Source organism: Triplophysa rosa, linkage group LG15 (assembly GCF_024868665.1).
Source record: "Triplophysa rosa linkage group LG15, Trosa_1v2, whole genome shotgun sequence".
NCBI lineage: Eukaryota > Metazoa > Chordata > Actinopteri > Cypriniformes > Nemacheilidae > Triplophysa > Triplophysa rosa.
The window spans coordinates 3,508,597-3,529,143 of NC_079904.1; the positions used below are offsets into that span (position 1 = coordinate 3,508,597).

At 36.8% G+C, this 20,547-nt stretch overlaps 1 protein-coding gene across 2 annotated transcripts; it reads right to left on the minus strand.

Moving 5' to 3' along the window:
• Nucleotides 1–73: 73 nt before the first annotated feature.
• snx9b (sorting nexin 9b) lies at nt 74–20,200 on the minus strand. Of its 2 annotated transcripts, XM_057353532.1 has the most exons (19): nt 19,889–20,200; nt 17,566–17,652; nt 17,377–17,451; nt 14,437–14,535; nt 11,226–11,297; nt 9,879–10,041; nt 7,301–7,439; nt 6,645–6,726; nt 6,418–6,543; nt 6,217–6,334; nt 6,000–6,130; nt 4,431–4,537; nt 4,251–4,354; nt 3,497–3,574; nt 3,001–3,077; nt 1,741–1,830; nt 1,515–1,629; nt 1,210–1,301; nt 74–1,044 (listed from the first exon to the last, which is right to left on the minus strand). In XM_057353532.1, exons 1-19 carry the CDS (start codon nt 19,898–19,900, stop codon nt 997–999), a joined length of 1,815 nt encoding a protein of 604 aa, XP_057209515.1. In that variant the 5' UTR covers nt 19,901–20,200; the 3' UTR covers nt 74–996. The 2 variants fall into 2 exon arrangements, with proteins under 2 accessions (XP_057209515.1, XP_057209516.1); XM_057353533.1 differs by lacking the exon at nt 11,226–11,297 and having other exon boundaries at nt 19,889–20,199.
• Between the last annotated feature and the right edge of the window lie 347 nt (nt 20,201–20,547).

Consider the following 20,547-nt stretch of genomic DNA (forward strand, 5'->3'; position numbering starts at 1 on the left):
AATATTGTTATATCGTGACCAGTCACTAGTGATGCACACCCTCAACCTGAACCAAGAAATAGACACATTTGAGTACAAATCGAGATTTATTAATTCACAATCTTATATTTTTATCATCCTGTGTGCAAAAGGTTTGCAAACACTGCTATACATAAAAAATATACGAACAACGAACATGCATGAGAGTATAAATTCATTCTTACAGAATTTGTGATAATTGAGGTGAACGTATACATTTTATAACAAGCTACGCAAGATCTGCGTTTGTAATTTGGCTTTGGGACGTGAAAGAAATGTGTTAAATGTAGTCTGTAATGAGAAAAAGGACCAGCCCTCCTGCATCTCCAAAAACGTTCAATAAAAACCATCTTCATGTTGTTTTGTCCCTTGCAAACTGATGCGCCATAGTAAAGTGCAGTGAATAAAAAGCGTTTTTTCTTGCATACGATATAGAAAACAAGGCACGGTGAATGTAGGCCCTCACAGTTCAAACGCTGCGATACAGGCAGATAATTAGGCCACTTGCTTAAAAGTAACTTACCATATGGTTTTATACTGCTATGTCTCGGCGAGAGATAACTCATCTCTTGTATTTATCCTACACCAAAACAACACGGCACAGACACGAAACCCACAAATGGAAAAGCACGAAAAACATCCAAACAAAGTGATAAGAACGAGAAACATTCAAACAAAGTGATGAGTTCATAAATCAACACCAGATTATTAAGAATTATAAGCCATTACCAACATCTGATTCTTTACAGAAAATCTATAGCTGCTTATTTTAGAAACACTTGAGCTTCGGCCACTGCTCACGTTGTACGTACAGTAGCGCTTTTACTAAACTATCTTTGGCCTAAGATTGAAGGATCTTTTTATGGCACTGACATCATGATACAAAGTAACACGAACAGAACAGAAAACGACAAATATTTTAAGAGGAACAGAGAAACATCAGAGACGTGAGGCAGTTTCCAAAAGCTGAATCCATCCTCACATAGTAGTGAACTGACTGTGAGCATGTCGCAGTTTCTCAGCGATCTGCAAAGATGGACGACCATCATTATAGTTGAACTTCAAACAGTTTTTTGTTTTCACATATTTTATTTACTTTATGCACAACTGCACAAATGAATGGCAGGAGTTGGGGTCAGGATAAAAAATTCTCAACGAAGTTACTAGTCGAATCTTGGCTGTTTTACTCACCGTCTCGTAAAATTTCACTTGTTGCTCCAAGTACTGCTGCATCACATGATTGTAGTCATAGATACGGTTGCTATGGAAGTGGTTCATCTCAGCTGTAAAGAGTAAAAATGTCAAATTCATCCTGTAAAGTATGAGATGATATATTTGGTTCAGTGACCCCCAAAAATGTCATTTGCACATAACATACAACATTATGTCAAGAATGCTTTAAGAGCCATTTTAGGATGCAATGACATCTAATGTGATGATGTTCACGTATAACTGTCAAAATACTCTTTAGGGTCACTTTAAGTGTGTTCCAGTACCTTGCAAAGCGTAAGACATAACGCTGACACGTTTCGTCATGGCGGTTTTATCCGTTGGGTTGATTTTACTAGTGGCCACTAGTTTATCTGCTTCTTTTACTTTCTCAATAGCAGCCTGTTAAAATAGAAAATAGAACTAAACCTACAACCCACATGTTTTCCCATCAGGCCTGTGTGTAATTTCGGTCTATAAGGACTGTCGGAGTGAATATGGACTTGGGTTCACCTTGTGAACTCCTATAGTGTCAGGGAAGCATCCCAGCAGACCTTTGTACTCGTTGTTGGTTTCCATGAGGAAATGAAGGTCTTTCTTGGGCTACAGAAACAGAAAGAGACAAAACCGCATGATTAAAGCAGGCAGACATGCAGGGTCATTTCATTCAAACAGTCACAATTCAAACAATGTTTACGTCATTCTCAAACATTTGTAAATCAATGTGTGCACGCAAAATCACACGCACGCAGAAGCAAGCGCAAACGCACACACACAAATTAACTAGTGAAAACATTTCTTCTCAAAACCAAAATTTTATTTTTAATTTATTTGCAGAAAATTGAAATGGGTCAAATAACAAGGATGCTGATTTTTAAGGCTGCTGATATTTTGTATAGAACACAAACAATTGTTTTGTCTGAAGCAAAATTCAACTAAAATGCTAATTAATATTTGTAATGTTTTATATACAGTAATAAATAAAACATCTTAATTTGTGTTTTGTAACCAGAATGCTCTATACAATAATTAGGAAACAAAGAACCTTGAAATTTCACAGTATAGCTACATTTTAAAAATAATATAAAAAATCTGCAAAGTTATTACAGCTTTGATTTTAGTTTTATTAATATTTAAAATTAGCTTTTGTTTTTAGATGTTTAGTTTATATGTTAATTTTAGTTAAAGTTTTAGCAATTTTGTTATATTGTTTTGTCATTTTATAATTTATTTATTTTTTATGTAGCTATATAATATAAATACTTTTTTATTTGAGTTATTATAATTTTACTGCCTTAAACTTATTTCAGTTAATTTTTATTTTTCCTTCAGTTAAGTTTTTCCCAATCATTTTTAGGTCAATATTTTATTTGATTTCAATGAACAGAAACATTTTAGGAAACTAAAATAACCTTGCGACACACACAAAGGGTTAATAGCTCTAAAAATGTTTACGGTTACACAAGCGCCAGAAGAATTTTTTAAGTGCTTGGAGGCCAAACAACCAGATTTTCCTTTATTGCAAGTTTCATTGATAAGAACGCAGCTAAATAATGCACACGACCAAACGAATGCGTAGGCACATAAAAGAGAGGCTGAAAATAGCTTCCCAAACACACAAGGTTTAGGTCTAGAGATGACAGCAAAGAAGGTTATATAGAGTCAGAGATGAATACATCACAAGCAGGTTTAAAAACATAATGATCGTGAGTGACTATGTTTCTATTTATCGGGTGAAAAAGTCTCTTTAACAGTTCACAGGGTTATCTGTACCTGTTCTGCTACCATCTGAGCGATCTCCTCGTAGGTCTTTCCCGCAGCCGTCAGCGCATCAGTGAGTGTGGCCTCACCTGAGATTCACAACAACCAGAATACAATACAATCTATTGATTTTAAAATATGAATAAACTCAAAATGTAAATCGTTTTCTCTTACAAACGTATCGTTTTATTTCAGAAAACATTTAATAACAATGATTGATGAATGTGCTTTTTAGAGCATCAACATTTCGGATCCCATATATCATATACTGCACATCCGGGATGTGATTTCATTTTTCAAACTATTCCTTTAATCAATCGGAGGGCAGTATCTGCATATAATAAACTGCGAGATGCTTTGGATAAAAAAATAAGCTAAATAGTAGTATAAGGAACAAGATGAAGTCTTTCACAGTTTTTCAGTACCATCCCGGATGTTAAAAAGAGAAGAAACCATATCAACCCTCATCGAATGTATTTAGTAAGAGGAAGTATATAGTTTCTGATACCTTCAAATCCACTGCTGGTAAACACTGAGGACAGATTCTGAAAAGCTTTGCCAATGCGCTGATACTCCTTCGGCAGGGCTGAAAGAGACAAACCCAGAAAATAAAACTAACCAGTCAGAGAATCTAAAAACTCGAGATATAAAATGATTTTGATGAAATGTTTTGATGAATTTTAATGTGAAGTATATCAAATAAATAAAGTTAATAAGCTAAACCCTCAGAGAAAACTTCTTAAAAGTGTAAAGAAATGAAAAAGGAAAACATGACATTGTTGACAGTGACACAGGTTACGTGTTGGCAGCTCAACCAATGGGGTTAAACAGACGTCATAAAAAACGCCATGGCCCTACAATACTTATATTACATTTTTGATGTCATGTCTTTACATCCCTAGTATCCCAACACCTGCAATCTTCTTGTCTAAATTAGTTTTAAAACGGTTTTAAACTCTGATATTTAAAATTTCGTCTTTCTCTAACAGAAAACCTACATCAAAAAACAAAGATTCTACAATGACTTAAATATCAATGCAACAAAGATCTTTAAAGTGATAGTTCACCCAAAAATCAACATTCTGTCAATGATGTCAAAGAGTGATGACAGAATTTGTATTTTTGGGTGTCTGTCACTTTAAACTGTGTAAAGGGAGATTTCCTTCACTAAAGAACTGGGGACTGTCCCTTTCACAATGTACACTAGCACCCTTTGCAAAAAGACTCCATGACAAACAAACACCATACGGGCTGATACTCACGACCAGTACAGCGTTTCCAGTGTTCATTCCCCACATTCAGCAAATCTTTTACCCCGTCATCCATCGCTTTGGTGAACCGGTTAAACTGCTCACACTTCTGCTCTCTGAAGATAACAGAAAACACAAGTGAGTTTTCCTCTTCAGGGTAACAGAGATCCTGAGGTGATCTGCAGGACTTACACCTCAACGAGGTCCAGGTCCGGCACTCCCTGAGGCTCAATCGTTGAGAAGATCATCACACCAACCGTCTCGTCTTTTTCTGCTCGCCTCTTGCCCGTCTTCCAGTCCTGAAACCAACCGTTTTGATTAGAAACTGCTGGGTTTCAACAACAAAGACGGTTGTGTTATGAAACGTAGTGAGGTGTTTATCAAAAAAGCCATTACAGAAAGCAGTACTATGGTAGTTTCATATATACTATGGTACTGGATATTTATCATCTTTGGGTTATTCTCACGAAACCACTGAAACATCATGGCAGAAAAGATTTGGTAACATAAAAAATGATTATATCACACAAAGCATAATTTTAACATAGGAATGAAAGAATTATGTATTTTATTGCTTTTTTCTGCTAAAATTGTCATTACCGTAACGCGCCCTCATTTGTGTGTATTATATTTGCATGATGTGCATTAAAACCTGTTCACCGTCACTGCCCTTTTTGAGCACACACATGAAAATGCACCATCCAAACTAAAATGGTTATAAATCATGAATGCTTTGGAGTGCTTTGGACTTAAGCTTGGTCTTGTTTGAAAGAAGACATTTTGCAGATTATTGCTGAAGTGGAATCACTTAAATAAATAAAAAAATTGTAAGATTTTTTTTTTAAGTTTAATTTGATGGATATGAAAATTTAAAAAATAGATGTGTATTTATAAATATATATTTATGTATATACATTTTTGTTTCAGCGAAAAAATGCTTGAAATTCAAAGCCACACGTTACCAAGTTGTGTTCTGAATTTGAGCTTGAAATGAAAAAAAATGAGATCTGTTTAACACTTTTAGCTGCTGTACCGCAAATGTCCACTTGGGGGACACGAACGCTTCAATGGTAATTCCTAAACACCACAACACATACTGAGAATGTTTTTCCCTTTTTTACTTTTTTCTCATGCACAAACTCAAATGATGTATAATAAAAGGAACATATAAATAGGAAAAAAAACAAAAATAATATCAGAAAATTGAAACATATTAGAAATGTATAACTACTTACTCTGACTTTTGACTTTCTACTGTCAAACATTGGTCAGATTCTTATTCTAGAGGCTTAGACCTTTCCAAAGACATACAGTATAGTTTGTCATAATTAGGATCGAATTTTATTGCAACATATTGAAATAAACCTCAGTGTTTCATTCATGTCTTATTATGTATGATTAATAAAAACTTGCTTATGCTTAATGGCTTTGCTTTTTTTTAGCAAAACATGCCATGTGATTGACAGTTTTAAATAGAGAATTTTTAAGCCCTTTTTTTGTAAAAATATTTCTTCAAAATTGTGCAAAACTGTCAGGAAAAGGTATGTCATACCTTGTTTTAAATTAATCAAAAGGAAGAAAATCACGTTTGACATCTTAAAACCAAGATTTCGTGAGAATCACCCATTTATGAACCATGCTATTTATTAAAGTAGGGTCGATTTCTTATTTGAGCAAAACGTTAAATGTAACAAGAATAACAAAACACAGAACAAAGAAGAAAATAAGGTCCAGCATTTGAACTGACAAATAAGTGTTTACCTTTTCATCTTTGTATGAGACAAACAGTTGAAAGACGTCACTGGATGAGACGATCGGATGCCGGCACATTCGCGACATCCATCCCTGAAGCCTTTCCATGCGCATTTTAATAAACTCCTCCTCAAATCTCCCTGAACGGCAAACAGGGCACAATGTTAACCAACCACAAACCATTTCATTTCCTCAGCAGCGGTCACGTGTAATTGAAAGTGCTCACCTGTCACCTGCTTGTCAGGCAGGCAGGGAATCGGTACAGCCGAGCCGAATTTATCCACAAGTCTTTCATATAACCAATCGAAATGCTTGTATCTGTGATTGACAGGCTTGTTTGTGGTCTGTGGAAACATGTTATACCATGAACGCCGCTTGGAGAGACTAATAACAGCTTTGCAGTATTCAAACACGTTCCCGTACTCACGGTGGGTGTGACTTGGTACTCTATGTAGCTCTTCAGGCCGTACATTTTGGAGCCCTTTTTGGGGTCGGCTACAACACAGTCCAACTGAGCCTCTGGATATGACCACACCGGACCCACTTCTCCCGTCTGAACATATTGTATATCATTTATGGATTACAAACCATTCCCAAGAAAACGTAAAGACTGATCAAATGTACAGCCTGATGTACAGTAAAGGAACGGCTTACATAAATGGCCAACTTGGTTCCTTTGGCGGGCTGTTTGGACAGAAGGTACAACTCGGGACCTGATTTGGAGAAGCCAGGAAATCTACGAAGAACGAACACTTAAAAAATTTAAAACGTACATGATTCAATTGCATTTTTGTTTTTGTTTTTTTCTGAGCCAAAAATAAATGTCATACTTGTTCTCTGATTTACAGAAGAAGCCCACTAAAACGTCATTCAGTGTAACAATCTTGTCAGGCATATTTACAACAAAAATCTGTTTATGACAGATTAAAAGACCCCAAATGCCCAATTAGTTGTAATTTTTTTTTGCCACTATCCTAGGTTTTGTCAATAAGAGTTTTTCACTCATTTAAAGAACAACAAAATGTAATATGCTCCCTTATTCTTTTATATATTTTAAAATGTACAAGTCAGAATAAGCATGTTGTTTGAATTTGTACATAAATATTTGTAAATTTTTTCAACCAAATGTGACAAAAACCTTTTTACTTACATTTAATGTGCTTTCTATGGACATAAAATCCCTTTTGTAAATGTATTTTGATGGGGACATCTAAACATCTTTCACCCACATACATCATACTCGGGTAGGTTTTTATACAGAACAGCACCGAAATGTTAAATCCAAAACTCGTTTGAGCTATTCAACTTACTTATTAAGAGCAATTTTCATGGATGTGCCATGAGCTCCGCCCCTATTGATGGCCCCGCCCTCTCCAGCCTCCGACTCAGCGTAGCCCCCCGATGACTTCACGTCATCCCATTCCTCATCCCAATCGTCGTCTTCTGCACCTGTAAACGAATAGATCACGCATTACTTTTAAATACAGAACCGCAAGTGCCAGAATTGTGTTAGTCAACCAAACACGATGCAATCTCACATGCCAAACTCAGATTGTCAGGAAATATCGTCGTCTGAAAATGCAGTCGAAACTATTTCACGTTGACACCCAAGCACATAAATGACATTTAAATCAGTTAAATGAACATTAAAATACACAACTAAAAAACAAAACGCTATCACGCATTCTTGTGAGTTTCTGGCTTTGTTCTCATGCATCTTGTTATTAAAACCACATCAACGTTCTCACATCTAGTCTGTACCTGAGAGATCGATAAGACATGGGTAGGGATAAATATCTTAAAGAAAAAGGAGAAGATTTGTCATGTTATTTTTTTAATGATGGAATTTCTGATTTTTAATTAAGCATCACCAAATAGAAATGACTATTTGGTCAATGCGTTTGGCTTACTTAGAGAAGTCTTTTTTCCAAACAACTCTTCTCTACACATTCTCATGTACGATGAGTGAATCAGTTTTGAACACTTAAACTGAAGCAGTGACGGTGACATTAAACAAAAAAAAATGACTCATCCACACAGTGACTAAATCAGTGTAAAAGTCGCCCTGCTTTTGGGAATAAATCAGCAGACTTCCTGAAAAACCATGAAATAAACCCACTGCTTTCCTCCTAAATTTGTTTTAACAGAACTCAGAAGGTGAATTCCAGCCTCCAACCTTCACCCAAAACTTAAACTTCTGTCATCACTTACAGATCAGGTTGTTCCAAACCTGTATAAATCTCTTTGTTCTACTAAACAGAATGGAAGATATTTGGAAAAATGTCAGTAGCCAAACAGATCTCATCCCCCATTGACTCGCATAGTATTTATTTTCCCTACTATGGCAGTAAATGGGGATAAGATCTGTTTGGTTACTGACATTCTTCCAAATATCTTCTTTTGTGTTCAGCAGAACAAAGACATTTCTACAAGTTAGCAACACTCTGATGGTGAGTAAATGATTGCAGAATTATTTTTTTTTGGTGAACTATCCCTTTAAGACGCAGCAGACATAAATCGCTTCAAGAGGTTTAAGAGATGCCATCATCTTCTTTGGCAAACTTTAACCCATCACATGACTCACACCCACATTTTTATGACGTGTCATGAAATCACTTTCACAGCAACATTTAACCCTTACTATTAGAACTCTTCTGAGGTGCTACGGAGATCTTTGATCAGACTGAAAAAAGCGAGCATGTTTTATTTGCAGAAAAATGTAATGAAATGCAAACTACCTTTTGCTGCAAGAAAACTGGACTGTCTGAATAAAAAACGTCACATTAATTGCACCGTACTGCCACATACCATATAAAGTTTCACATACTAAAGTACATTTAAATATACTATATAGGCAGTAAACAACTGCAGAAAAAGAGACCATTTCAAAATCAGTTTTTCTTGAGAAAGTTGTTTAAGTAAAATGATCATTTTTGTTTCATTCAGTGAACTACTAACAATAATTATCTTAAATTTCAAATAAAAATATTGCTTCTAAATACCAGAAGAATGCTCTGTATTTTTTCAGACTTCAAATACTCCAAAGAAAACAAGTTCATATTTACTTTTAAGCAATACAACAGTAATATTTGTACGAGAAAACTGTGATAAAAACCAAGGTTATCACATTATATATATTTTTTTTACTTTAACTAAATACATGTGTATTTAGTTAAAGTAAAAAAATATATATATAATGTGATAACCTTGGTTTTTATCACAGTTTTCTCGTGTCTTGTCATGCTGTCAGTCTTTCACATTGCTGTTGGATGACTTTATGTCACTCCTGAGGTTTGGTTTTGTTGAAATTCAACAGACTCTGGACTTAAATGACCACAATACATCTAGAAATGCCGATTCAATTTATAAATAGATATCATTTTTTTCTGCTGCTGTACACTGTGACGTATGCCGTAAGCTAGTATTACATTTTGAACCCTTGCTTCTATTATTATTTCTTGCTTTCTGAATATGCTGGACTGACATCTCTCAAACAAATATATCATCTCCGCTAGTAAGATATAAACATTACAAAATGTTAATGACTTGAATACTCAGTTCAGTTCCCTTCACACAACAGTTTTCTATTTGAGACATAAGGGTCAGGTTTCATCTTACGGTCTTTATTTTCAATTCTTTCAAGAAAAAACAGTCGAAACGTAAAAACACATTTATGAATATGTAGCAATAAGAAACCCTAAAAGAAAACACTCGGGCCAATGAATTTCTATTCTTTTTCAGGTCAATTGCAAGTGCATTACACCATTATATTTTGGACATAGACCGATTGACCATTGAATTCACTGTCTCTAATAAAAATCATGATATTCTGCTTATCGTCATTGGATCAGATTTAAGATTCCAACAAGGCTTTAATAGAGTTGTTACCTGGGCCCTGGTAGGCCTGTGGGTGGCCGTGTCCCCCAGAATGCCAGGCGTTGCTGCTGTTTGTGCCCGTCTCTGTGCCCTCTGGCTGAGCCGCCCAGTCATTGGTAAATCCCCCAGAGGCGTTATTGTCAAACGCTGCCCATGGGTCATTTCCATTACTCGTCTGAAAGACATAATAACACTGCGTTACAAAACAACATATTGGATGACATGATGGTCAAACATCTGAAAAAACATTACAAATATGGTGTGCAAAATCTCATTTACACCACAAAAACTTCTGTTTCAAAATGTAGAGTAAGAAACTCGGAACATGCAACTCGTGTTAAGCAGATTGAGGTTCTTTCAGCCTTTAGCATAAGCCTTATTTCCATCCTGTACGCCTTCATACGACTCTTTCTATCTTTCAAAGAAAACAACAGCCGTGGACAGGCGCCCGATAACCTTTATTTTGATTTTGATCCGAAAGGCGTTTGGAGAGGTTATTTTAGACTGTCATTTAATTCAAGGACTAACGAAATCCCATGAACCGTCAACAGATGGACACGTTGAATGGACGGGGACACTTACCTGTCTCCACTTCTCAATGTCTGTCTAACAGGGTTTAATAACACAAACCGAACAAATGACTCCATCGACGGATCTCTGGCCCTGATGACACAAAAAGCTCAGAGCCACAATGCCAGAACACAAGCCGCCATCTGGCCACCCACACACACGCGTCATTCAAGCACCATTCCAACCATCACCGCAGCTGATGAACTCTGACCTTTCGCTCTGACAACCCATTTCTGCTCGATGCACATCGAGTGATAAAAGCAAATATTGTTTTGTTATTTCACACGCATCAGAAAGTCCAAAAGTCTCCTCATTTCGACTCGTGCACAAACTGCATGTCATGCATTAAATGCGGCACCATGCGGCACGGAAGGGTTTTAGATGTGTTTGGTCCTAGAGATGCACTTGTTTGGAAACACAAGTGCTGGCCGATACAAACTATTAATGGAATAATTGACGGCATTTTAAAAATGCAACATTAATGTTGGGAGGCACTAAAAAGAATGCAACTTTCTTTCAAATACACATAAATCAAGAGAAGCTATCCAATAGAAAGCAATGTGCTCATTCAGTTTCAAAGTGACTGAATCAATGCAAATGTGTCGTGAACATTTCTGATGTGACCATCCGGTAAAAACAGCGCTGATAAGTATGATTGATGTGTGATTGATCTCTTGTTTTACATCAATGGGGACTGATTGAATGATTTTGCTGGTGTTAGTGACGGAATTTGTAAGGGGCCCCATGCGTGGCCTCTGAATCCATCATGCTGTTTGGCATTCCGGGTACCTCATCGGGGGAGGTGGAAGAAAAGCCCGGGGTAACTGGGGTGACTGGGGTTACCGCCTGAGCTAATTCCACCTTGGAAGAAACAGGGCACATCATAAAGCATCTGAAAGAAAGGGTTACCCTGACATCCTACAGAAAAGACCTTTTACAGTTAGACCCGCCTCAAACCACTGAATTTCTCATATAAGCAGCGGTGCTGTTGCTATTATTAACTATACCTCACCGTAGAAGACATTACAGAATCCGCACGTACTAAAATGATGCATCAGATTAATCTGCCATTAGAGGATGATACTGCTTTATCAGTTCTGACCATTATGACAAATGGAAAGGTAAAAACAACATGAGAACAAAATGAAAGGGATACAAAAAATGGAAATTCTGCCATGAATTACTCACCCTTTAGTTGTTCCAAACCTGTATGAATGTATTTGTTGGTTGAACACAAAGAAAATGATACGGAAGAATGTTAGCAACTGACATTTTTAGGGCATCATTGACTACCATAGTAAAAAAAATTTAAAGGTGCCCCGGAACGGTTTGCTTTCCTGAATTCCTCAAAATATCTTCTTTTGTGTATAACAGAACAAAAAAAAAAAAAAAATTTTTAAAAAAAAAAAAGAAACCCCAAAAAAACAGTTTCTAACATTATTCCAAATATCTTTCTCTGTGTTCAACCGGACAAAGAAATGTATACAGGTTTGGAACAACTAGAGGGCGAGTAATTCATGACAAAAATTTAAAACTATCCCTTTAACCCTCTTCGTTTTTTGTAAGAAATGTTTCTGGCCTTATTTTGCATGACGTAACCTGTGATTTTAAAGAAAAAAGTGCTTGCTGTCAATCTTTTACCAAAGGGAGGGTTAGGGATGCAACGATTATAGATTTTGTTGGTACGATTATAGTCTGAGGAATAATCACGGTTACACGATTACGGCAATTATTATTCATTTCTACATTTTTACTGGCCCTGACAAAAATTTAACTTCCCCGCCACAAAAAGTAATAAAAAATAATAGTGTCTAGATATTAGTTGGATTTTTTTACCTACGCAATCTTAATAAATAAGCTCATAATACCATAAAACTAGCCTAACTCTAATAATAATAGTCAATCAGTTAGTAATAAAATGAATTAAAACCACAATTTTAACCCGAGCTTTTGTTATATAAGAGGGAATCGTATTCACCAAACATCAAGTGTCAGACCTGAAAACGACCTTGTTATTGAGATTACAACTGATATTGACACCAGGCTCAGCGAACGTCAGGTTCTGGAATGCACCTGTCTATGACGTCATTGATAGGTTGAACACCACCTCCACATAAAGAATATCAACAACTACTTCTCTAGCCCCGCCCACTGGTTCGCGCATGACAATTCTGAAGTAACACAAGTGGCGCGGAACCAGATAGAGCGAGCAAGCAATAAACAAACATGCCGTTAAAGATCGCTAAATATTGTGCCATCCATAGTTGTGGAAGAATACAGTCGCTGCATAACCTTCCTTCGGATTCCGATATTAGGAATTTATTAGGAAAATATTTGTTTATTTATCATGGAAACTCTCATAACATTTGAGACCCGCGATAGCGGTGATCTTTTGTCAGGTTCGAGATCGCGGGTCTCAAATGCTGACAGGTAAGGTCATATATCATTCAACGCAATACAACTATAGGCTATCCAAACTATACGCGAAGCCTTGCCATCACATCCGGGAAATAAGTCAGTAAATTTGAGTAAAATCATCCCGTGCGAATACGTCACATGAAATACTGATGTGGGGAGGTCATTTATAAATCACACGAGGTCACCAGATAATGCTAATCTCGTGCAAATGGTGCTAATGTGTAACCTAACGTTACATCTCTAACCAAATTCACAGAAGGCTCCAATTAAGTTTAGTACGCAAACTGCTATCCAATCATAGCAGTGGGCTTTACTTCCAAGTCTTCAATGAGGCACACCCATTTAAACAGAGCGTTTGACGAGACGGCCTCAAAACCCAGGTAGAAAATAGACTATTACTTATTGATTTTGATGTTTTCAAATGTAAAAACCACACGAACGTCATAAGTAGACCTCATACAACAATATAAAACAATAAACAAGCCCAGTTCATCACACCTTTAAGAGCTAGCGCGCACGGATCACATGCTTCCCCCACAGTTTTCATTTAAAGCAAACTATAGTGGATTTATCAAGGTGATATAGAGCCTATTCGCTAAATAATAACATAAATTAAGTTAAATTGGTTAAACTTGGTTAAATCAGGAGTAGACTTTGAATTTGAGCTTGCGCATACAGAATGTACGCATCCTGTGAGCTGTCCTCGACGTGGCGCTTCTTGTCCGGTGTGCGACTCCGTTAACATACATTCCGCTTTGTTTGTTTAGGTTGCAACGAAATCCCAACTGTCACCGCTACGGCCTTGATTGTGAATGTACATGTAAGATTCGCTGTTTGGTCTCTCTGCCATAGTTAATCTAGTGCGTGTCGTGGCCTCCGTGTCTCTGATAAGCACGGCTCTTTAAGATGGACTAAATTTGTTTTCATTTTGTGCAAGTTATAACATTTCCATTCCGTGCAACAGAAACACGCGGTGTAACGGAGCCTTTACGATTAATTAACCGTGACGTTTTTAAGCGCGGTTAATAGTGAACCTCAGCAATCGCTGCATCCCTAGGGAGGGTTGGAGTTTTTTATGCATCTTTAACTACGCAGTAAGTCATGTGGAGGGCCCATTGAAAACAAACGTTCCGAAATTGAAATCAAGTGTCAACCACAGCTTCCTCCTCTTCAAAATATGCCGACCGCATCACAGCTTATCTACAAAAAAGAATTGAAATGAAAAGAATTCTTTCCCTTAAAGAAAGCTTCTGTTTCTGTACTGAAGCACACACCCACAGTTATCACAAACACATACAGTACAGGACAATGTGAACATTTTAATCCTGTTATAATTATGATATTAACACTGCCGTGCACCATCTGGACCCTCGCTGACTCATCTAAATAAGCAACACAGGATGTTTCATGTACAGTTTCAGAGTCTGCACATTTTTAAAGTAAGAGTAAGACGTTTTATGATTTAAAACTAGAGTCTCTCTTCCTGTGCACTTCCTCGGAGGAAGAACATGGAGAACGACACTACCTGCGGCAGTTTAGGATGGATTAGTCAACAAAATCGTCCTTTTTCTCGATGGCTCACCTGTGCTGTGCTGGCTGGGGTCGGCACGTGACTGTCGAAAAACGAGAGATCGAGAGGGGCTGCATTTCCTCCAGAGGTCACAGGTTGAGCCTCCTTGACCTACGTAAATACAGAGAGACAAATTAATGCAATTTAATAACTTAATCACTTAATTTTAAAACTACAGTAATGATAACCAATTATGAAATTAAAATCAAAATGAAACGTCACCAATGTGTTCGCAACAAATCATATTAAATAAAATAATTAAACAATTAAAATTAATAAAACAATAAGAAATGTATTTATTTTTTGCATCAAAAGTTAAAAGTAAAAAAATATATTTAATATGCAGCTACTTAAGAAAGCAAACAACATTATATCAGACTCACGTCATCATCTTTATAATGCATTCCAGACGTTTTTCCTCCGCAAAGAAAAATAAATTTACATTGCCATTTGCACCGTGTGCTTGCTATAACTTTGCATAACTTAGATAGGAAAATGTAGTTTTATTCTGATGCATGTTAGTTGTTTGTATGTCTTGCATATGATGCTTTAGAAAAAATGCCCCTAAAGACAATAAAAGGGTTAAGAAAAATAAAGCAATATTCACAATGTTGCTTAAAGGAGCAAGGTGGGTTTTTAGCGGCATCTGGTGGTAAGGTTGAGAATTGCAACCAACGGCTCACCCCTCCCTCCCTTTAAAAGTCCTACGGCGGCACTCACAGAACAAAGATGTCGTCTAGTTTTTGCTTCTTCGCCAAAGAAGATAACACATTTATGAAACGCCCTCTGTATAGCAGTTTGTCCGTAATGTAGAAACAACATGGTGAATTCCATGTAAGGGGACCCGCGGTGTACGTAGATAGAAATAGCTCATTCCAAGATAATAAAAACATATCACTTTATTACGTAAGGTCTTTATACTCCTCTGAAAGATAGTTATGTATATTATATTGCATTTCTGTCAGTAGATCCTCCAAAAATGTACACACTGGACCTTTAATTGTATATTGCCAGCAAAAAGATTTCACTTCTGTATATCGCTCTCAAAACAGCTCTCAAAACACGACACCAAAAACAGCTGCGTTTACACACAGAAAGTAAATTCAGGAAAGTGTGATCAACCATCTGATCAGTGTTTGGTTCTTTGACCAGAGAAATGAAGGAAACGTGTGTGCAGCTGCGAGTTATAATAGGCCAGAGGGGACAGTGAGAAACAGTCTGACTCAGTCCACAGCCTATTTATACAGAGACTGAACTGTTTATGAAGACTGTGTGCACTGCTGAAGCAAGATGTCTAGTGTCTTTATAATACCATTACGTCTGGCTTAAACACAGACTAATGCACTTAAACACAAACACATGTTGAATCATTCTTCATCAACATCTGAAATAAAAAAAAATTGATTTCTTATTTTAGTAACGTGCAACGAAATGCTACAAACGTACACATTCCAGTGATAAAGTGGCACATTCATTCAGGATTACACCCTCAGACCTCCACCCGTCCACCCCCCCAAACACTAACACACTGTGACTGGACACAGGAAAAGAAGAAGCTTCCTGTTCAACAAACAGGTCACATTCCAGCAGCACCAGTTTCTGTCTCTTTATGGTGACTCTAAATGGATCAAACACACTCTTAATCTGTGTGTGTGTGTGTGTGTGTGTGTGTGTGTGAAAGCATTATACCGTATATATAATGTACAACAACGCAAAGATATCTCATATGCTATCATAAATACTGCACTAATGATACATGGCACAAAGATCAAATTATAAACAGCGTTTAAGAAATTATCAGAATTGGCCAATAGCTAAGACCCATTCTAAACATAAACCTCCAATTTTCACCTCAGATATTGAACCTTTTCAATCATAGATATATACGTAGATGCAACATTCAACCGCACCAGATACAGACACGTCCGCCATTTTGGAACAGTCAACTTTTTTGTTGCTTTCATCACCCACTGTAAAAAAAGCAATGGATGCGTCCGAAATCGCCTACTTCCATACTATGTAGTAGGCGAAAATGAGTACGAGGCATGAATAGTATGTCCGAAACCTCAGTATGCAAAAAACAGTAGGTGATAAATACCCGGATGGTCTACTACTTCCGCAGAGATTCGCGAGTGTGAATCGGATGGACACTTATCTATCCCATGATGCCACGGCAGCTGAGCAACGGTCAAATTTCAAAGTAAATCAAATAAATATAGCGGAAAACTTCAAGGCAGACTTCCCATTCTAATGTAAGTGCCAATAAATGAATTTCTTGTGATTAAATTATATTTTTATAAATGCTCACGTGTAGGATGTTGTGAAGAGCATACGGGTCACATGACCATAAAACATGGCGGACGCAGCATGTCCGAAATATATTCATACTACTTCCACTCATACTATATAGAACGTACTGTTTTAACGGCCGATAGGTAGGCATACTGTCACAGTATGCGCAATTTCAGACGCAGCCAATGAGTATTCCTAGATGCCACAACATTATCCAAGATTTAAATTCCAGAAGAAATGGGAAAATGTTTCACAGGTAATATTTTTAACATGCATTAACACAATATTACAGATTTTAAAATAAACTTTGGTAACATTTATAAATTGTGTTCGCTAACGTCTTTGTCTTGTTGACAACAGCACAAATCAGCACAAATCATTTGTGCATATATTGACGTTTGCAGACGCACAGACAACTTGCTCTTGTTACAAACAGATTTGGCTGTACCAATATGGCGGACAACCTGCAAATGAGGCATCTATGTATTTATATCTACATTTGGCAGACGCTTTGATCCGAAGCGACTCACATTGCATTATACTATACATGATCTATGTGATCAAAGCAATTAAGTTTTCACATTTTGCGTACAGTAAGTTTGTACAAACGTCATTGTGTATACTGTATATTGGTCACACTACGCGTCAACAGCTATTTACCTCAATATAGTCCTCTGGTACCAATCCGACCTCTCCTCTGGAATTTCGAGCCTCGATCCATCCTCCACCTATGTTCTGGGAACAGAAAGGAATATCATCTTTACATGAAAGCTTCTAATTCAAACACACGCAATAACACAGACACGGGGAGACAGATGTCATGAAATGTTATGTAAGTGTTTAACTCACCTGATTGGTAATGATGATTGTCTCACCCTCTCGCACCGACAGCTCATTATTTCCAAGCTCAGCCGAGAAATCATATAACACATTTGCCTGCGTGTAGAGGTGAAATCCACATCAACACAGCACGTGTATACACACAACAGATTTGCTAGGACGTGTTGGTAATTTGTAATTATTTATGGGATTGAACCTGCTCGACTAGTTCACCCAGACACCGCTGAAAGCACACGATCGCAGCATAAAGGTCTTTGCACATACAGTCCGAAATTTTCGTATGCATTTTTCGTATTTGGTGCTCGTTTGTACGGTGTCTCAGGATTGTGTCAAAACGCCTCTCAAAATGCTTGCTACGGATGCGAAAAACACAGAAAACCGAACCCAGTCCGATTCTTTTTAAGACGGACGAAAATATCGGAGGCAGCATGTACATGTGATTGACACAACGTGAGGTCGTATTTATTTTTTAACGTGCGGAAATTTCGGACGCAAATTTCAGACTCAATGTGCAATGGCTTTTACTCTGCTTAATATTTAATTCGCACTGTTTCTGAGAGATTTTTGTGCGTATTGTAATACCAGTTGTGGAGGCCGTTTTATGTTGACTGTTGCCTTTGCAAATTATTATGGAGTGTCTTGCGTAAACGGAATAGTTCAGAAACTACCCCAACAAAACAAACAAATATAATTCACAGTTATGTCGTAGTTAAATTTGGTAAAGGAAAAATTACATTTTTGTAATGTAATGTCATTTTTTTAGAAAAAGAAATCACTATACTTTGGAATAAAACTACTATTTAAACTGTTAAGTAGATAGATAGATGTATATATCAAGTCACTATCTGTGGTATTATCATTTATGCTGTCAACAATCTTTCTGTCTAGACAGTATGATAGCCATTATTTTACTACACATTATTTCTCTTAGCAAATCTGCTTAGTTATCATAAGAATAATTTGTCCCAAAAAGCTTATTTTCCTAATTGTAAAATATGTGAATATTTTTCTTTCGATTGACATATGACCCAGACATTTCCTCATAACATTCACACAAAAGCTTCAATTATGGAATTTCAATTTAGGTGATTACAAATGATAAAGGAAGATAAATGTCACCATTTCATGATAAATGCATACACACGAAAACATAAGGAATTCCACATGAAAAAAAATCTCTTTTCACAAAGCCTCTCTTATTCGAACACATATAATGCCAACACAGAAACACAAAGCAGACAGAGAGGTCTGTGTGAACTGTGTGATAGGGTCTCTCTGTGGAGCTTTTAGGCTCCACAACTCCTTGTTTCTCAGACAGAGACAAATAATATATACGCTTCAGAGAACTATATTTATCAACACCATAAACCACTGTTATCATGCATGTGTAAGTCTCTAACACAAAGATAACCCTGATAAAAACCATCACATAACTTCAAATGGATACTTATAACGGAAGTTGCATTTGTTATAATGGAAACTATTATGGTTTCTGTGGGTCTCTACTGGTTATCTGTTGAGTTCTATTGGTGAGATGTTGTCTGGCAAAAGGGAACTAATAAAAAACCATTAAATCCTACTAGAATAAGACCCAAAAACAGGACTTCTAAAGGACTTCAGTCATGATTCTGATGGTAAAAACCTGATGCTAAATAATGGTATTTGTAATGGACAACATTCCTTTTACCAGGGAATGGTGGTCAAATGAATGATTTACTCCGTTGTGATGACCCACAATAAAAAACGAGAAAACAAGCTAACAGGAGGAACTGACATTAAACTGCAGGATAGATATAGCACTGCTGTCTGTCCGCATGTTTAAAAATCTCCTCATATAGACATTGAAGAGAGCATGCAATTAAAACTGAAACTACGTAAAAAATACTTCATTAAAATAAAAGTTTAACACTGGGTCTTTTGGTTGAACATAGTCTTCAAGGAAGGGTTAACATTCTTACAACTGTACTAGGATAATACGTTATTTGGTTAGCAAGCGTAACTAACGTTTGGCGGACTACAATTCCCAGGAAGCATCGCGGGTGACGTCATGGCCCCACTAAAATGTCACAAGACTCTTAATGATCCACATTTTCCTATGCTTACAAGGAAGCCTTAAAACACCCTTTAAATAACAAAATGCGACATTTGGCAACATTTCAGAAACATTGTTGAGAGTTTAACAATTCGGTTATGAGACCAGTGAAGCTCGTAAGCATAAAAATCTGCGTGTGTCTGGAAACGTTTTCGTAGCTCGAGCGGACTTTGATTTTAAAGTAAATAAAAACACGCGGATCATGAGCTTAAGCCAAAATAACTGAAAACAAGTCCTTACCTTCGTTTCCATTATTCACACAAGAACCAATCATTACAGAAACGTGTAGTTTAACGGCGATAAACTCCCCTTCTCTCTCCCTGTTCTTCATCCACGCATTTCTTTGCTGCGAAAACGATCCTTCTCGACGTAGTTAATTTCAGTCCATTACTTAATAGTCAAGTCGTTTACACTTTATCCTCTAAACCCAACAGTTTCAAATGAAGAGGGCCAGTAACGTGTGGAAATCTAAACTCGTCGTTTCTACCACTCATGGACTGATCAAGTGTTTCACATACGAGTTACGAGACCGGAAACAAACTCAAGTCTGCCTGCTCTGCACAAAAACTCAACCTAGCTGCTGTTCGTCTACGAAGGGCCAAAGCACATTTATTAATATAAATGACAATAACAGGACAAGTAATAGTTATACAATGCATACATCAAATATCATACCAACATTATTAAAATATATTTATATTATGTTTTATATGTGCAATATTTTTGTTATTCTGCATAGAACGTGCTCAAGAATAGGTTTGAATAAAGCTGTTTAAGAACCTCTGAGTCCAAAATAAACAACGAAGGGAGAATACAACACAATCACGAAACAAAATACAAAAATAAAGTTTCATATAGATAGCACGTGCCATTTAGTTATGTCAGCTTTTTGAACTTTC

Bases quoted from the DNA above. Each gene is read 5' to 3' on its own strand.
- snx9b (XM_057353532.1), bottom strand. The intron at 11,298-14,436 runs GTGAGCCATCGA...GTTTCTTCCAAG, and splicing joins CCCCAGCCAGCACAGCACAG to GTGGAATTAGCTCAGGCGGT. The intron at 6,335-6,417 runs GTGAGTACGGGA...ATGTTTCCACAG, and splicing joins AGTACCAAGTCACACCCACC to ACCACAAACAAGCCTGTCAA.